This window comes from Mizuhopecten yessoensis, unplaced genomic scaffold (assembly GCF_002113885.1).
Source record: "Mizuhopecten yessoensis strain PY_sf001 unplaced genomic scaffold, ASM211388v2 scaffold11029, whole genome shotgun sequence".
Taxonomy (NCBI): domain Eukaryota; kingdom Metazoa; phylum Mollusca; class Bivalvia; order Pectinida; family Pectinidae; genus Mizuhopecten; species Mizuhopecten yessoensis.
In genome coordinates, this window is record NW_018408843.1 from 240,835 (window position 1) to 259,687 (window position 18,853).

The 18,853-nt window shown below is 35.3% G+C and overlaps 2 protein-coding genes and 1 long non-coding RNA gene across 4 annotated transcripts; 2 read left to right on the forward strand and 1 right to left on the reverse strand.

The window, feature by feature from the left end:
- Positions 1 to 627: 627 nt before the first annotated feature.
- On the forward strand, positions 628 to 6,746 carry LOC110464735. Of its 2 annotated transcripts, XM_021520098.1 has the most exons (6): positions 634 to 1,198; positions 1,666 to 1,860; positions 2,677 to 2,841; positions 3,168 to 3,326; positions 4,338 to 4,431; positions 4,698 to 6,746. In XM_021520098.1, exons 1-6 carry the CDS (start codon positions 1,138 to 1,140, stop codon positions 5,110 to 5,112), a joined length of 1,089 nt encoding a protein of 362 aa, XP_021375773.1. In that variant the 5' UTR covers positions 634 to 1,137; the 3' UTR covers positions 5,113 to 6,746. The 2 variants fall into 2 exon arrangements, with proteins under 2 accessions (XP_021375774.1, XP_021375773.1); XM_021520099.1 differs by lacking the exon at positions 2,677 to 2,841 and having other exon boundaries at positions 628 to 1,198.
- A 3,815-nt stretch (positions 6,747 to 10,561) lies between these two features.
- Positions 10,562 to 15,784, forward strand: LOC110464736 (cell wall integrity and stress response component 2-like). Its single transcript, XM_021520100.1, has 6 exons — positions 10,562 to 10,807; positions 11,784 to 11,990; positions 12,592 to 12,756; positions 13,214 to 13,399; positions 15,022 to 15,115; positions 15,470 to 15,784. Exons 1-6 carry the CDS (start codon positions 10,747 to 10,749, stop codon positions 15,645 to 15,647), a joined length of 891 nt encoding a protein of 296 aa, XP_021375775.1. The 5' UTR covers positions 10,562 to 10,746; the 3' UTR covers positions 15,648 to 15,784.
- LOC110464737 lies at positions 15,677 to 18,432 on the reverse strand. The gene is made up of 2 exons (XR_002464528.1): positions 15,985 to 18,432; positions 15,677 to 15,942 (listed from the first exon to the last, which is right to left on the reverse strand). It is a non-coding gene; the product is annotated as an uncharacterized LOC110464737 (long non-coding RNA).
- Between the last annotated feature and the right edge of the window lie 421 nt (positions 18,433 to 18,853).

Sequence of the window (18,853 nt, forward strand, 5' to 3'; positions counted from 1 at the left end):
CTCTGCGCTACTAAGCAAGTGCGCTAAGGAGAACTACCGGAACTGCACAGCATATCACGAGAGACAATTGGGACGGACCAAATAGGAACCGACCACGGTGCACGTTACATAACGCTCAGGCAGGCTAGTATCCTTTGTTTGGCCTCTTGTTAACAAACTGTGCAATTGTCATCATAAGGATGTAAGTGCTAATAAGCGTACATTATACTCTGCTAGGATGCTTTTTTGAAACAGTATTAATGAGCTTTAAATTAACTATATAATCTATCTTAAGCTTGTAATGTCTGCACTGCCACCTATGCGTCACAATTATTGAGAAGGTTCTGCCCTTGGATGTAATATGGATAGGGGTAGGTTAACATACGGTATGTAGCTATGCATATAACATTATTGCTAGTGTCATTATCACAGAGAGTTTTTATCTAAATTATTATTACACAGACACAGCTGAATTCAAGCAGTCGACAATGTTGATAAATACCTCCATTTTCAAATTTATCAAAATATTCTCAATGAAAGAGCAGTAACATTAACATATTATTTATAATGGATCAGAAAAAAGTGAGTTTTAATAGCATGAGACAGCCTATCACTTAAATCAGTGCTTTGGCTATGGTCCACAGAACTGCAGGTAGAACGTAGAGATAACTTACACCGAGCATGTTTGCCGCTAGGAGGATAACTAATTTGCAAACAAGCATTACTGTTGTATTGCACTAGACTATAAGTCCTTGATTCAACGAGTATCAATATGATAAAATCGTATAAAAACGAAACAGTTCAACATATCATACTTTTAATTTGAAGTGTGTCGAATCAATACTAATAATGTCGTTTAAGTGAAAAGTTGTCCGACTGAAATTACAGTACCGAATGCATGCGGGAATGTTTAATATCATATGAATACAACTAGTATATTTTGGCCTCTTCCATTATAAACGCCCTATTTTAAAGGCTCTCTCAACTGTGTATTCTTGTTTATAATTTCGCGTGTGACGTATTCAGTGGGACCTGTATAGTATACTGGCACCGTTCCAAGTCTAACATACATACACAGACCAGGTAACAGGGTGGTACACCTCCTCATCACCGACATGTAGTCCAGGATACGTGGACGTGAGAACAAACGAGGAAGGCATGGCAGTGTTCATTCTCCTACTTGTTCTTTGCCTGGGCATTCATGCCAGTGTGACAGCAGGTGAGATCTACTATATTTTCTATATCGCCTTGGTCTGCAATCTAGGTCGTTGTGACTAGGGTTAACTCCCCTAAAATTTACAAGAAGTCAGAACATGGGGATAAATATTAGCTCTTGATGATGCTAATAATGTTATAATACTTGATTTGTCTACCTTGTACCAACAGATATATAAAATGTTAAAAATGAAGTCTTTTAAAAAAGAAGAACCTGTATATATGATAATAGGTAGGTTGTTTATTTTCACCCTACATGGATGTTTCACAATGCACTGGGTTTAAAACCTGTTGTTAAATTGTTTACTTTTTTCATAGATCCTTGTTTGAAATATGATAGTTTTACAGCCGACTTAACAGGATCTCCCGGGCACGTAGAACCCGTGAACGGCAACAAGAATTGCATAAATAATCATATTGTCTAGGAGAAGTCCAGAATAATCGTATACATGTTATCTATATTTATCATAGATCCTTGTTTGACATACGATAATTTCACCGCCGACTCAACACGATCGCCTAGCCACGTAGATAACAATAATTGTGATGCAGTCCTCACTGAGAAATGGTACAGACTGGTAGGGGACGCGGGCACTGACCTGACTAATGACAGTAGTGTTTTAGTTTCTGGTGGATGTGGGACGCAGTATCAACTGTGGATGAATGGTGAGTAATGTATGAGATAATAATTGTGTACACTAGATATGAATATTTCTATTAATAGAATCACACTAGAATTATTTCACGGAAACTGTTTAATTTGTAAAAAATAATTGAAAAAACAAGGAAGAAAAAGCTGTTTAATATACATATATCAAAACAACAAGAATCAAGAAGGTTCGGGCTTACGAACTTTATGCCATGATATTAGTAATTCTAATTTTACCTGATCGGCTCTTTGGCCTCGCGTAATGTTTTCATACGCAGTTGTTTAGTTAACAACTAAATTACAACCGACTTGTTATATATGTTGTTGTTTGATACATATTACAAATGTTAGAGAAGGTATAGTTTACGTAAATGAACATCATGAAGTACCATTACGAGCAGGTATAATAAGGCCTTATTTATAGCATGTATACCGCACAGTGTACGTCCCCTAATTTATAGCATGTATACCGCACAGTGTACGTCCCCTTCGCTCGCCGTCTATGGAATCAGCGCTAATTTCGCCCTGCACATTTAGTTACTAGGCATATTATGTTGTTATCTTATAATTTCTGTAATGATAAATCTGCCCTCATCGCGAAGGGCGTAAACGGCGAAAACTTAACTGCAGCGAATATTTCCCGGTATGCATTATTTGTATTTAATGATTGGATATTTTACTTACAGCATACAATATATGTCTTTCTTCAAACATTGTCGTATTTTTGTATTGCATTGTTGTATTTTCGATTGTTTTGTTATATTGTTGAATGGGATATGCAATATCTAAATAACGATGTTAACTAATACAAAAATACCTTATCTGGTAAAAAGCCACCATGCCAGATGTTTCAGAAGGAATCGTAGATAGAAAGATCTGCATGACGTCACCCTTCTCAAACTGCCACAGTTCTTTCACCGTCCAAGTGAAAAACTGTTGCTCTTTTCGAGTTTACTATCTTAAGAGTGCAACTAACTGTCCTCAGGCATACTGCGTTAGTAAGTAACTATCGAACATGACATTTACTACAATTTGATAATTTTGTCATTCTACTAAAGCGTTATGTCAGAATTCGCTAGACGATAGGGGTTAACTCACATTTGTAAGCCTGCCATCCATAGGAAATCGATCCAAATATTAAAATGTGATATTTACTTCATATATATATGCTATTCGTTTTGGTCTAATAAGAAAAAGAAGAAATATGCAAATTGCATACTCGTATTATTTTGTTAATTCATGAGACTGTTATACTGCATGGTGATGGCTCGACTGATATTGACCAATTAACATATATACTAAGGATTCCACTATAAACCTTCAGGTCCCAGTCTTGTTCCTCCTGTCGACTGCCCCGGTCCATCTACGAACTCTTCTACAAGTGTTTCAACTGCGAGTGAGACAACTACATCTGGGGATACTACTACCAGTATATCTACGAAGGAGACGAAAGCTACCAAGCAAACAACTTCGGCGAAAACAGGTACTGGTTAGTAAGAGTTTGCATTTGAATGAAAGTTATGTGGTGTGCATTCGTTGCGACTGCTTTAAACAAGACATTCGCCATGTGAGATCCCCTCTGTAAATCCTACTTCCTAAAAGCAATATATTCGCTATTTTGAAATGTTATTTTACACAAGACTGTAAAAAAGGTCATGCACGTTATTTCATGTTTTACTATAAAAACGTATCATATTCACGTTATTCTTAACTATTAGTAATGGTAGCCTTTCATTATCATCAATTTAGGCCTCATTTTTTATGTGTCTTACTAAATCAAAAAGAACATAAAATGTCACATCACTTCTAAACTTTATATAAATCAACCAATCGTTATTTTCTACTATTTTGACATTTCCGTCTGTCCCATTTGTGTGGCACATACTACAGTTGATTCTCAATGTCAAAGTCTTTTCATAGTTTCCGGTCATCTATGTCCTGCTGATCAATACTCTAAACCGCGGTTAACATCTTACTCAGTTTGTCCTTTAGGTCGAGGATCGCCTTCAGTTTCTTGTATGAGCTCTTTTGCTTTATATTTTTCTTAAGTATTATTTCCTGTTGTTGTCTTTTTGTGTAGATTCTTAGATTGTATCTGTGTATTGATGATTTCCGTAAAATGCGGACATAAAGGAAATAAGGAAGAATAACTATTTTATTCCAATAATTCCAATACTCATTACAATATAGATAATGTTACTTTTGAGTAATGGATATTCATTCAGTTCGCCTACCATTAATGGTGCTTTTTCAGTTTGGAGTATTCAATTGACACTTAATTGCCACAATAATATACATAAATGTCATCATCTACGTTCAGTAAACTAACTAACACTAAGGTCACCTGTAATCTCCATCACTAGCTTTGTATATCTCTTGTTAAAATCTTATGTATACAATTCCTTCAATGACTTTCATTCAAACTAAATACATATCAACGATAACCATTATTGAATAAAAGAATAAAAGAAACCATTATACTAATTATTTCCAGATGAAGTGACAACACCAGCATCAGAGAGAAGCTCAAACCCAGTAATCATTGTGTTAGTAGTAGTGTGCGTTGTGCTTTTTGTGTTGTTTATCGGGTAAGTTTTATTAATTTATTTTCTATGATCCTTTGATTAATTAAGTGATTATCTACGATCTTTCGGCTTATGGATTGATGTATGAGCGTCTTGGTATATCTATTCCTGTTATTAAGATTAAACGTATCACATAATTCCTAAGCATTATGTAGATGTCTTCTTTTATTTCTTATAACTCTAGTACTGGATATAAAGGTTAGTTTGAAAATGATTTTTTTCAGTTCTATCAAATAAGAAATAAACGTTACAAATGACGTTACTTTCAGGCTTTCATTCGCCCTGTACATGAGATGTAAAAGAGAAAAAGGTCTACCCGATTCCACTCATTTTGGGAACGCAGCAATGCATTATTCCAAGGACACGAGTAGTGCTTTTACCGAGAACACCCTTAATTCTCATTATGAACAAATGCAATCAAAAAGCCAATCAGACGGCGAGTATCAAGATATAAACGATATGTATCTGATATCTGAAAAACCAAAACAGGAGAACTGTATAGAAGGTCCGTACTATGTGCTGAATCCAAGTACAATGCAATCACACCAATCTCCCTACGAGGATTTGAAGTCGCCAACAAGCTCCAATCCTTACGACATTTTATCAGAATCTGCTGCTGATTCAAATAAAGCTTCCAAGATGGAGTTAAGGGAAGAAGACGCCAACCACTACACTAAAATATAACAGCGTACGGAATAGAAGAATTAATCTGCATACTCAGGAATTACATCAAAAATCTCTAAATAAGATCCTTTCTATTCTGTTACCTGGCAAATAGAAAAAGTGCATTTGTTGCGAAAGGCCATAACAATTTTTCCTTGGCGGAACAAATGAACTATGTGAAAACGTGAAAAGACAATCTTGGTTGTATTACAACTCTTAAGGATAATATATACGTTTCAGTGCCTGATTTCATCATCGTTTGTAAAGTGTCTGATAGGATATACGATCACTGTCCTTTGTTTGTATAAATTATTTCTAATTCATGTTTGGTTAGAGCCGTTACAAGGACGTTTAACACCGTCAGCCAGTAAAGTATTTGCTACAAAAGCATACAAACTACAACAAAAGGATGGTACATGTAATACACGATTTACGGGATCTAAGGAATTTTGTAACTGACTTTCGTATTTAGGAGATGTCCTGTCGCTTTCCTTGAAGTTGTCTGTAACCTTGTAGCAGCTGAGATTTGTTCTTGAAATTTGTCACGTAAATTATTTTTTTATAGGCAAATTGTACCTTTTCCTCGACTCAAAGTTGGAGTAAGACTAATAAGCTGTATTTTACATATTTGAATATTGACCTTTATAGCTATAAACAAATCTATTAGTTATTGTTTTTATTTCACTACTGAAATGTTACCTTAACACATTAATACATACACAGAAACTTTCGACAAAATAAAAAGAGACAATGTGTTCGTTAAGTGTATTCGTCTTCTACTTAATTGACAACACTCGGCCTGTCAATACAGGTCAAATTCAAGTAATGACAAGTCCTTAACTTAAGACCCGGCCAGTTAAAACGAAACCACTTACGAGCATAATGAAAAAAACCGTGATATTCAAATCTCATATATCTCAGAATATTTTCACTGAGATCACCATAGCAACCATAAAACCTGCCCGTTGTTCTCATCAACCTGCGCCTCTAGGAATCCTGTGTTGTAAGTTTGTCTGTTAGCTGTATTTTGTATTCTCATACAACAATACGTACATACATGACCCCCTTTTATATCTAGTGTTTACATCAATAACGTAAATGGTCACATAGTTTTGTGTGTCAGTAACTTACACAAGTTTTCCAAGTACGATGTGTATTGATTTTTGTTTGTAAACCAGCAAATAAATGTGAAAAGAAGCAAAATTGATTACAGGATATGTTGTCAACAGGTGAATAGAAATCTCCCATTGCATACAATACGTTCCAGAGTCAGATACCAGTGAATTGAGTGTGTGTTACTGAAATTGTTTTGTTTGAAATTTGTTAGAATAATCTATCAATTGATAGGTTTTTTAGAATATCTATATTTTACCACTAATGTGTATTCTTGTTTGTACGACATACTTTTGCCAGCCCTTGCCAATAGCTATAATTAGTATTTGAGTCACATACTTATATCATTCCTGACGTGTATCTTTAAATAGATATTTATAAAACTTCCTGGTTAAATAGGTGCAAATAGTGTTCAGCGGACCAAAGTGGCCGACACAGTCGACACACACGCAATACCGGTATGTTATCAATGTGTTAATCAGAGGCTTTAATACCATATACAAAGGGCACGTCAGTCATCTTTGTATTGAAACGAAAATAACCAATTCAGTGTGAAATAAACCAATGGAGGTTTGAAAGAGGATCAAGAAAAAAACGAATAACACTAGTTAAACGTGTTAGCCGAATATGTTTGGTTTGGTGAGAATTGTACTTATAAAGGATCCCGTACCACTGCCTAAACTGTATTTTAGTGTTCGAAACTATTTTTCGGAACGGTTTGCTTTTTTTACATGACTATAGCTTTGATTATTCATATTTGAAAAGAAAAAAAACCTAGCGGGACTGTTATGAGAAATAATAAAGATAACATAAACAAAACATAATAAACAACACTGTTTTGGTTATACAATTTCAGAGGGGCCAGCCCAGTCCGGCATTTGATTGGTATATTATCGCTCTAACCGGTTAAACTACCAGGTCAACGGATGTGTCCTGGCCCAACTTTGTTTTAACAGTTACAGCCAAACGAAAGTTAACGAAGGTAACTCTATATAGGAAAAACAACAGTACAGTGGGGCAGGTGTCCTTAAGTCAAGTCTTTAAATGTAATATAGACAAGTCATCAACAGGTCAGATATGATACCTTCCTATTAAATATGCGGGATATTGCCACATTTTCGATAACTTCTAATTCAAGATTTTTTTAAATCGATTTGGTCTTATTGAGTTCAAATTTTATTTACTAACGAGAAAAATCAATTTCAATTATGATTATACATTTGTTAAGTCATAGACCAAACTGATTAAAATAATACACATAGTTACGCCATTCTGCTGCCAAACTCGGTAGACCGTTGCAACGTGCAGCGCTGCATGTTTGCAATCTGCTTTTCAAAAAAAAAAAAAAAAAACGATTCTACTATCCATAGTCATATCCTAAGGATCATGATGCGGAACGTGAGATAACAGGTATTTACATCAGACAGGGTTTTCTATAGGACACACAAGTGGTTGCTAGTGCGGTTAACCAAAGGGAGGTGTAAATATATTTACATTATGAAGGGTAGGATCTGGGATTCGGGAGTGTTTGTACGAAGTTATGTATAAGGATATTACATTACATAGGGTATGATCTTGGATACCAGAGTGGTAAGACAAAGTAAGGTATTATGATATTACATTACATGAGGTATAGTAAGGGATACGAGAGTGTTTAGACAAAGTAAGGTATTAGGATATTACATTACATAGGGTATTGTCTGGTATCGAGAGTGTTTAGACAAAGTAAAGTATTAGAATATTGAATTATATAGGGTATGATCTGGGATACGAGAGTGTTTAGACAAAGTAATATATAAGGATATTACATTACATGGGGTATGCACTTGGATACCAGAGTGGTAAGACAAAGTAAGGTTTTATGATATTACATTACATAGGGTATGATCTGGGATACGAGAGTGTAAAGCGCCTTAGAGTAATTTTACAAATTATATAGGGCGCTATATAAATGCTGTATATTATTATTATCATTATTTAGACAAAGTAATATATAAGGATATTACATTACATGGGGTATGCACTTGGATACCAGAGTGGTAAGACAAAGTAAGGTATTATGATATTACATTACATAGGGTATAGTAAGGGATACAAGAGTGTTTAGACAAAGTAAAGTATAAGGATATTACATTATGTAGGGTATGGTAAGGGCTACCAGAGTGGTAAGACAAAGGGATACAGACAGTTATTAATAATATGTAGGGTATGGTTTGGTATCGAGAGTGTTTAGAGGAAGAGATTTATTAAGATGTTGACATTATCTAGGGTATGATTTGGGATACGAGAGGTATCAGGAAAAGGAATTGATTGAACTATTGACATTACATAGATAGGGGTCTTGGGTACGAACGGTGTTATACGAAAGGAATATATTAAGAAATAAACGGTATGAAGGTATGGTCTTGAATACTTGACTGGTTAGACAAAAGGAGGTATTGTGATATTAACATTATATAGTGTATATTCTTGGATACTAGACTGGTAAGACAAAGGGAATGTATTAAGATATTTGTAGGGTATGGTTTGGGATACTTGAGTGGTTAGCCAAAAGGACTGTATTAAGACATAAACGTTATATAGGATATCGTCTGGGATACGAGTGTTGTCAGAAAAAAAGGAATGTATTAAGATTTTTAAGTTATGTAGGGTATGGTCTTGGCTACGCTGGTCAAATGGCCAAATAAAGATATTAACATCATATGGGGTATGGTTTTGGATACAAGAGTTGTCAGACAAACTAGGCGGATTGGTTGAGTGGTTAACACTCCGGCCTTTCCAGCAGGCGGCTGGGGTTCGATCCCCGAAGTCGTCGTATGCATGGATATTCAGAGAAAGTGTTTTTCTCCTTCCCACACAACTCCAACAACCCAGGTGGAGTATATATTGGTCTGGGGTGGATGCTGCGGTATCTGTGCTGTAGCATTCAAGTGAAGTGGCACTATAAATGATGCCTTTGGAAGCACGGTCCCACTACAAACAGAACACTTTACATCTCCAGCACACACGCAGGCATGCACACATAGGGAGATATTAGCCAGGTGGCATGGGACTAGTAGTTAGCGCCTGATAAGGCAGCCATCTGCGAATTCCTAAAAACATTGTATTGATTTATGAATATGATAATTGTATTAATTGTATATCTATGTTCTGTAAAAGCGCTTTAGAGTGGCTTATGTTAGATAGATAGGGCCGCTATATCAAACGTTGTATATTATTATCATTACAAAAAGGAATGAGGTATTAATTGTACATTGTATGTAGGGTATTAGTAAGATATGGAAAATCGTGAGAGATTAAACAAAGAACGATAATACATGGTAAACAACGGTATCCAGATATGCATACTAGGTATGGTATGTTATGTGATGAGATATGTTTTCAGAAAAGTGGAATTCAACTACATGACAAAGTAAGCATACCCCTACATTACCATAAACAGCTGATGTGACTAGTGTATCTAGATTAACTTTTGTATATGCAACTTCTTCTCTGGCAATAGTAATTAGCATCAGTACAAAGTAAACAAGTATACATTTAATTTAACCGACATTTATATGCTACTTTTTATTTTTTCACTTCCAACGTTTCGTATAATGAAACCTACCATAGAAGACAGATTTAAAGGCAGAAATCCCTGCAATAATTATAACCATTATCATTTTCGGTTAAAGTACAACCAATATTGATTAAATTAATTAAAGGAAAGACAGAATTGTAAGTAAAACGGTAGAAAATTAAATGTTGTTTGAAAATTAAGATTTAATGTGTTCTCCAAAACAGCGCCATCGCCAGCGTACATTCAGGGTACTGGTTACATTAAACAATTTATGAAACAAAATGTTAACAATAGAACCTTTGAGTACATCGTGCTAGTTTTTGTTACACCTGACATAAGTTTGCATGATCTGTGTTCAGTAAAGTTATCTAACAAAGGATATATTTTCAATAATAAAAGTAGCGTACCCATGTTAAAGTTTACCATATAGTAGCACTAGCATAGGGAGCCTATGTTTGAGGATAATGTATCTACCTGGATCTACATAAACAACGTCTACCCTTTTCCCAAATCACGTGACAAGGAACAAGCGGTAGTATCTAGTGTTCATATTTTCCGATCGATCAGGTTAGATAAATAAATCTCTACCAAACTGTGTTTACACCCAGACAATGTCAAATTCAATACAACTAACAACGAAGGGGGCTAAAGAACAAATGTAGTGCACCCCATTGATTCGTCATTATGTTTCACTACAGTCAAGGTATTTGATATCACCAGCCACCATTTGCATGTAAAGCATATTCATTAAAATTACAAGTGCGCGCCATTATCGACTGTTTATTACGCAGGTCATGTTATAAAAGGCTCGATCAATTGTGTATTCATGTTACATCCGGGAATGACGAAATCAATGGGTGAATTGACAGCATAGTGGCAGGATTCCAAATCAGACGTAAACAGACCGGGTAACAGGGTGGTTCGCCTCCTCATCACCGATATGTAGTCGAGGATACGTGGACGTTAGAACAAACGAGGAAGGCATGGCAGTGTTCATTCTCCTACTTGTTCTTTGCCTGGGCATTCCTGCCAGTGTGACAGCAGGTGAGATCTACTTTCATTCGATGTATGATGACAAAGTTTCGCCATCTAGATAATTACATCTAGAGTCATTATAGCTGTCAGTATACACAGATACGAACTTGTTATTGTTGATGCTTATAATGTTAGTGTTTTACATTCCATCAGAGATATACAAAAAATACCATTGTTTATCTCACCTATATCGTCAATGCAGTGCAGATCTGTAGAAAGTAATTTACGATTTTATTTGCATGTGGGAATATATCTTGGAACTTTGACCAATCAGAACGATAATCTCTGCTCATTGCATTCAAAAACCGTACTTTTTGCAGTTTTATATGAATTACAAATGTATTTGGTTGTTAGGTTACACATTTGTTCTATACATTATTCTAGTTTAATTAACAAGACGGTTGACAACATTTTGGAGAATCTGAACAGATAATAGCAGATAAAGGTAGAATAAGTTAGAAAACACTTTATAATGGCGCCATCCTTGCTTTAAGGTGCAATTTCAAGAGCTTGGTGTTTAATATTCCGCTACTTTTTCTGCACTTTTTAAACACTTTTACATTTCGTCGTTGTGATTTGAAATGAAATTGATAGAAAAAGAATACGCTTTTTCCCATACCATGCATATTTCACAACTACGGCAGAATACTCTTATATTTAAACCTTGCTTCGGGCTACTCAATATATCGAAATTCGACCATACTCGTTAGATATATATAGTATCCAACAGAAAACCATTTAATATCCTATATATATCATTTATAATATTCGTCTAAAGTTTATATACTTCCAAATCTAGTATATGAATATATTTAACGACCAAAATGAAGTCCTCTTTAAATAAATATACATTAAACTTATAGTTTTTATATAATAATATCACAAGGTGTTGTATGCCTGCAAAACGGTGTGTTTCTACATATTTATATTTTCTGAGAAAATGAATATAGAATTATTCTATAAAGTTTATCTATATTTATCATAGATCCCTGTTTGACATACGAGAATTTCACCGCCGACTCAACACGATCGCCTAGCCACGTAGAATCTGTGTACAATAACAAGAATTGTGATGCAGTCCTCACTGAGAAATGGTACAGATTGATAGGAGACGCGGGCACTGACCTGACTAATGACAGTAGTGTTTTAGTTTCTGGTGGATGTGGGACGCAGTATCAACTCTGGATGAATGGTGAGTAACTTTACAGATAAAGCAATACAATTATTGTATTTACAATAGAGGAAGAAAAAAAGAAGGTTCAGATTGATAACATCACTATAGTACTTCCAGATCCAAAACTATCAATTTGTGAGGATATAAGTTAAACAAACGGCCAACACTATAGTATACTGGTACACAACAGTACACTATTACGTGTATAAGTAATAAAAAAAATGTAACACATGAATGTGTCCCATAGCCAATTTTCGAACAGAAAAGGAATACAAAGTAAAATGTGTGATGTATCTTAATTACAAAAGAGACAGATGAAACTTAAATCCTTAATAATTATCTGCACGTTCTATTGTCCATAGTTCTCGAGAATGTATGGTCAGTGTAAATTATACCTAATAGAGCTATATGGTGAACAGATACAATTTGAGAACAATTATCTATCGCATGAACAAATAACAATTCATTTTGCATACAATATGAGATATATCGTTAGTATTTTACCATCACTGTAAATGACTTGCCGGTTGTTTCATTATAAAAATCGAACTTGACATGTGCTATCTATACATCTACATGTATGTTACGTAATGCAAATGTATCCCCATTTCCTTAACAGACACCATGCCAGATGTTTCAGAGGGAACCGTAGATAGAAAGATCTGCATGACGTCACCCTTCTCAAACTGCCACAGTTCTTTCACCGTCCAAGTGAAAAATTGTTGCTCTTTTCGAGTTTATAATCTCAAGAGTGCAACTAGCTGTCCTCAGGCATACTGCGTCAGTAAGTAACTTCAATCATGATGTTTATTGTTACTTTAATTTTCTTGGTAAGTAAATCCTTCTTAATTCATGTTTTGATTCATGCTAAAATACCATATATGCTAGGATTATGTTAACATACTTAACCCAGATTCATTTGAATTATTTAAATGTTTTTAAAAAAATGCTGATGATTGATTCTATTTGTTTGCTTTTCGTAGTTTGTGAACCGCTTTGAGAAGACCTACGAACTAGGTTGTGTTAAAGCGTTATGTAAGAACCTCTAATTATTGTTACTGTTATGTTATTGTATTCGTTTTATTACAAAATGTTTTATGAATGAATTACCTTCCAAAGGAATGAGAAAAAAATGACCTAATTAAGAAGTTCAACTTTAATATGTGATTTCGTCATCATGATAGATCTGACGATGACGACACATTAACATATATCTTGACGAGAACTCTATAAATGTTTAGGCCCCAGTTCTGTTCCTCCTCTCGACTGCCCTACTACTACGAGTACAACGGCTGGAACAACAACTACAGCTGAGGATACTACTACCAGTGTTTCTACGACGACAGAAACCACCACACAAACAACTTCCAGTGTTCCTACCACGACAACAACCACCACACGAACTACTGCGACCAAAACAAAAACTCGTAAGTAAGAGCTTGTAACTTTAACTTTATTATGTGTTGCGTTTTTGTACCGAAATTATTTCTTTCAATTCCCAAACCTCCACTCCTTTTTAGCAGTAGTTTAGATCTATTTGATTTCCTTATTTTTTGGCCCAATCGATTTGTTCGTTGGGTTTCTATCTTATTGCGATTAAATAAAACGTATAACGGCTTCACCTGAACTTTTCAGTATTTATTTTTTTAATGTTCAGGTGAAGTAATTACATATTTCAAATGGCCCCTGTACAATCAAAACAGGGTGCATTGCAATGTCATATTGGTGTTTACGTCACAGGCTGTCGCTGTGTTACCTTCAAAATGTCACATTGGTGTTTATGTCACAGGTTGTCGCTGTGTTACGTTCACAATGTCATATTGGTGTTTACGTCACAGGCTGTCGCTGTGTTTGCGTCACAGACTGTCGCTGTGTTACCTTCACAATGGCAGCAGTGAAAATAAAAAGCGTAATGTGCTTTCTATGTTATATTCCTGCAGTATTAGGAAAAGTAACTGTCTTCAGTGTTTTTAGTTGTCCATGTAAACAGATTGAATAATCTTAAGTGTTTTGTGCTGTCCGTGTAAGCAGATTGAACAACTGTCAGTGTTTTGTGCTGTCCGTGTAAGCAGATTGAAAACCTTTCAGTGTTTTGTGCTGTCCGTGTAAGCAGACTGAACAACTATCAGTGTTTTGTGCTGTCCGTCTAAGCAGACTGAACAACTTTCTGTGTTTGTGCTGTCCGTGTAAGCAGACTGAACAACTATCAGTGTTTTGTGCTGTCCGTGTAAGCAGACTGAACAACTTTCAGTGTTTGTGCTGTCCGTGTAAGCAGATTGAACAACTTTCAGTGTTTTGTGCTGTCCGTGTAAGCAGATTGAACAACTTTCAGTGTTTTGTGCTGTCCGTGTAAGCAGATTGAACAACTTTCAGAGTGCTGTGTTGTCCGTGTAAGCAGATTGAACAACTTTCAGTGTTTTGTGCTGTACGTGTAAGCAGATTGAACAGCTTTCAGTGTGTGTGCTGTCCGTTTAAGCAGATTGAACAACTCTCGGTGTGTTATGCTGTCCGTGTAAGCAGACTGAACAACTTTCAGTGTTTTGTGCTGTCCGTGTAAGCAGATTGAACAACTTTCAGTGTTTTGTGCTGTCCGTGTAAGCAGATTGAACAACTATCAGTGTTTTGTGCTGTCCGTGTAAGCAGACTGAACAACTGTCAGTGTGTTGTACTGTCCGTATAAGCAGATTGAACAACGTTCAGTGTTTTACGCTGTCCGTGTAAGCAGATTGAACAACTGTCAGTGTTTTGTGCTGTCCGTGTAAGCAGATTGAACAACTGACAGTGTTTTGTGCTGTCCGTGTTAACAGATTGAACAACTTTCAGTGTGTTTGTGCTGTCCGTGTAAGCAGACTGAACAACTGTCAGTGTTTTATGCTGTCCGTGTAAGCAGACTGAACAACTATCAGTGTTTTGTGCTTTCCATGCAAACAGATGGACGATTCTGCAGTGTTGCATGTTTAAACTACCCTCAGTGTTCGCTTAATTGCCTTTAGTTCCACACTTTATGGACAAAATAATTTTACTTAGTTGTATTTACATTTCTCTTCAGGCGACAAGCATGTGACGGTTGTGAACACCATCAGCACTGATATCATCATAACTGTAGTTGTCCTGTTAGTGGTCATCACAGTGATACTCATAGGGTAAGATATGATTTAATCAGAATTTTCCATATTATCACCTAATTGTTATTTCTCCTTAAAAAGGTGTTATATATCTTCACATATATGTACATATCACCATTGATTGGGAAGAACAAAATAATATTTTATTATCATCGAATATCACCACATAAAAACTTTCAGTATAAATATATTTATTTGTAATAGACAAAAATATCCTTTAAACATTGTCAACTTCTTGCTTTGAACATTAATCAACCATTGTGTTGCATGATGGTATTGATATTTATTATAAAGGAGCAATCATACAAACGCGTCTTAACGACAATGAATGTCTGTCTGGCCAAAATCTATGGTTACCATCATTATTTGCAGAACTGCCGTATACAAATCTTACAAGTGCAGCAAAGTGGACACAGAGAAGCAGTCGGCATATTTTACTCCTGTTCAGTACTATACACAAAATGCCTACATGGAAATCTGCAACCCGGCTCAAGTAGTGGAAAAGGGCGGGTTCAATAACAGTGCGCCTGCCAATACCCGCCACATGTAATACTATCATGACAGAAAAGATGCACACTCTTTCTAGAGGAGTACATACATGTATCAAACAACTGTCATGAGAACTGTCAGCAACATTTTTGTTTATATAATTTGTCGTTTCATTAATTATTGCTTTGAAAATTATTTTGTTTTAAAAATGTTCCCAAAAATTTACAAAAAAAAAAAAAAGGAAATGAAAAAAAAAAAATAAGGTAAAATGTGATTCACGTACTGTCTGTATTTAGCAAATGTCTTTATATTACCTGCCTTAGACTGGGTACATAAACAAAAAATCGTTATATTACCTGCCTTAGACTGTGTGCATAAACAACCAATATTTATATTACCTGCCTAAGACTGTGTGCATAAACAACAAATCGTTATATTACCTGCCTTAGACTGTGTGCATAAACAACCAACCTTTATATTACCTGCCTTAGACTGTGTGCATAAACAACCAATCTTTATATTACCTGCCTTAGACTGTGTGCATAAACAACCAACATTTATATTACCTGCCTTAGACTGTGTGCATAAACAACCAATCTGTATATTACCTGCCTAAGACTGTGTACATAAACAACCAACCTTTATAGTACCTGCCTTAGACTGTGTGCATGCACAACAAAACGTTATATCACCCGCCTTAGAATGCGTGCATAAACAACAAATCTTTATATTACCTGCCTTAGAATGTGTGCATAAACAACCAATCGTTAAATTAACTGCATAAGACGGTGTCCATTGACGAGCAATCATGTCATCATTCTCATTGAATAAAGCTAGCTGTATTCGTGTGTGACATCTTTCCCTATTCTTTTTGTTTGCCAGAAACCAGAAATAGACATCATTTTACTACCGCCAAAGTCTTATAAAGTAATGCTTGTCTATGGCTTTAACCTGAGTTTAGACGTACAGTCAAACCAGAAATAGACATCATTTGTTTACAACTGCAGTTCAATTTGTATGAAATAGCGTCAATAACTATCCCGAGTATATTATGAAAGTCAAACGAACCTTTAAATAAATAATCTTTTCTATAGCTACATGTATCTCCAACATTTAAAGCTACACTCTATTACCTGGCAATAGCACCGGTCAAAATAACAACTTACGCCATCTGTCTAAGGCTACCATCTGTCCATAACTACTTCCTCTCTAAAGCTACAACCTGTCTTTACCTACCAACAGTCTATAGCGACCACCTGTCTTTACCTACCACCTGTACAAAACTATCACATGCCTTTGGAACAATATACGAGATTCTGTGATATTTGTGCCAAATACAAACTGTTTTGAAATAGACCTGACAAGTTTTGGGATAACCAAGACCTGGTTTACAATTACAGAGACGAATTTTCAATATGAACTGATGAAATTTAATGAAATTTAGCTGTATTTGTTTTTTATGATACATTGTACATTTTGTTAATTTCATTAGTATCAGCATGTACTATGTATTGTATTTTTTTTAGTCCGGTGAAGAAGATTGTTCAATTCCTAACCTAACCTTAGCTTGTCTATAACTACCACCAGTCTATAACTACCACCTCTCTGTAAATATTACCTGTCTATAACTACCACCAGTCTATAGATATCAAATATCTGTAACTATTACTTGTCTATAACAACCACCAGTCTATTGATATCACCTCTCTATATATATTGCCTGTCTAAAACTACCACCAGTCTATAGCTATCACATCTCTATATCTATTACCTGTCTATAATTACTACCTGTCTATAGCTATCACCTTTCTATATCTTTAATCTGTCTATAACTACCATAAGTCTATAGCTATCACCTTTCTATAGCTATATAGCTATTATCTGTCTATAACTACTACCTGTCTATAGCTATCGCCTTTCTATATCTATTACCTGTCTATAATTACTACCTGTCTATAGCTATCACCTTTCTATATTTTTTACCTGTCTATAACTACCGTAAGCCTATAGCTATCACCTTTCTATAGCTATATAGCTATTATCTGCCTATAACTACTACCTGTCTATAGCTATCGCCTTTCTATATCTTTAACCTGTCTATAACTACCATAAGTCTATAGCTATCACCTTTCTATAGCTATATAGCTATTATCTGTCTATAACTACTACCTGTCTATAGCTATCGCCTTTCTATATCTTTAACCTGTCTATTACTACCATCCGTCTATTTAGCTTCTTCCTCTCTGTAGTAATTACATGCCCACTTGTCTATAAAATAATGTAGCTATAGTACACAACACCTGTCTATGATATGTTTATTTTACTTGATCAGAGTTGTTATCATCATAACAGTCAGGCTAGCTTCAGAAAACACTCCTTTACAAATACAACCTTTATTTTACATTCTGGTTTTCGTATTAAAAAGCTTACATTATCGCTCAGTTTTCATTAACGCTTGCATATTGATATGGATTTAAAATTAAATGCTAATTGAAACAGCGTATATCTGCAAATTTTGTAACGATTTCCTATCCAGAGCATGCTAATTAGATTAAAGATTTATATATTTACAATCATGGTGTTGCCGCTTTATATTGACAGCAGACGATACGGTACGATTAGTTTTTAAAACAGAAAATACTAAAGATATCTTGTACCTTATAATTAGCTATGATACGTTATAATTACATTTATGTATGTAATGGCTCATTCGTGCAAAAAATGTCAAGGTTTCTCCTTCTGACTACTGCCAGATGTTTGTTTAGACATTTTATGTCTTACATTATCAATCTAAAAACATAGTCTCAACAAGGTTGTAGTTATAGAGGTTACACAACGAGTGGTTGTTGACTATGGTATTTATTTCACTCGAATTAGTTAATTTTCAAAAGTTACAAAAGACACGGGCTTTAGCGAGTGTCTTTCTGTAACTTTTGGAAATTAACTAACGAGAGTGAAATAAATACCATACTCAACAACCACGAGTCGTGTGATCTGTTTCAACCACAATCTCATGATCAGTCGGAAATAACATACACACATGTGTTTGTTGACAAGGCTGGCGTAGTGATATGACCCATATGAAAAAAGTCACTCATTAATATTCAAATAAAATAGATGAACGGCTTTAAATATTGAGAGTAGTAGTATTGCATTAATTTATATAAATTAACCACGGACTATATGCGCGTAATCATATCGTACGAAGTCTGCCTCCCGCCAAGTGATGAACCATTGTAGACGAACTTATCGCTGTCAATATCCAAA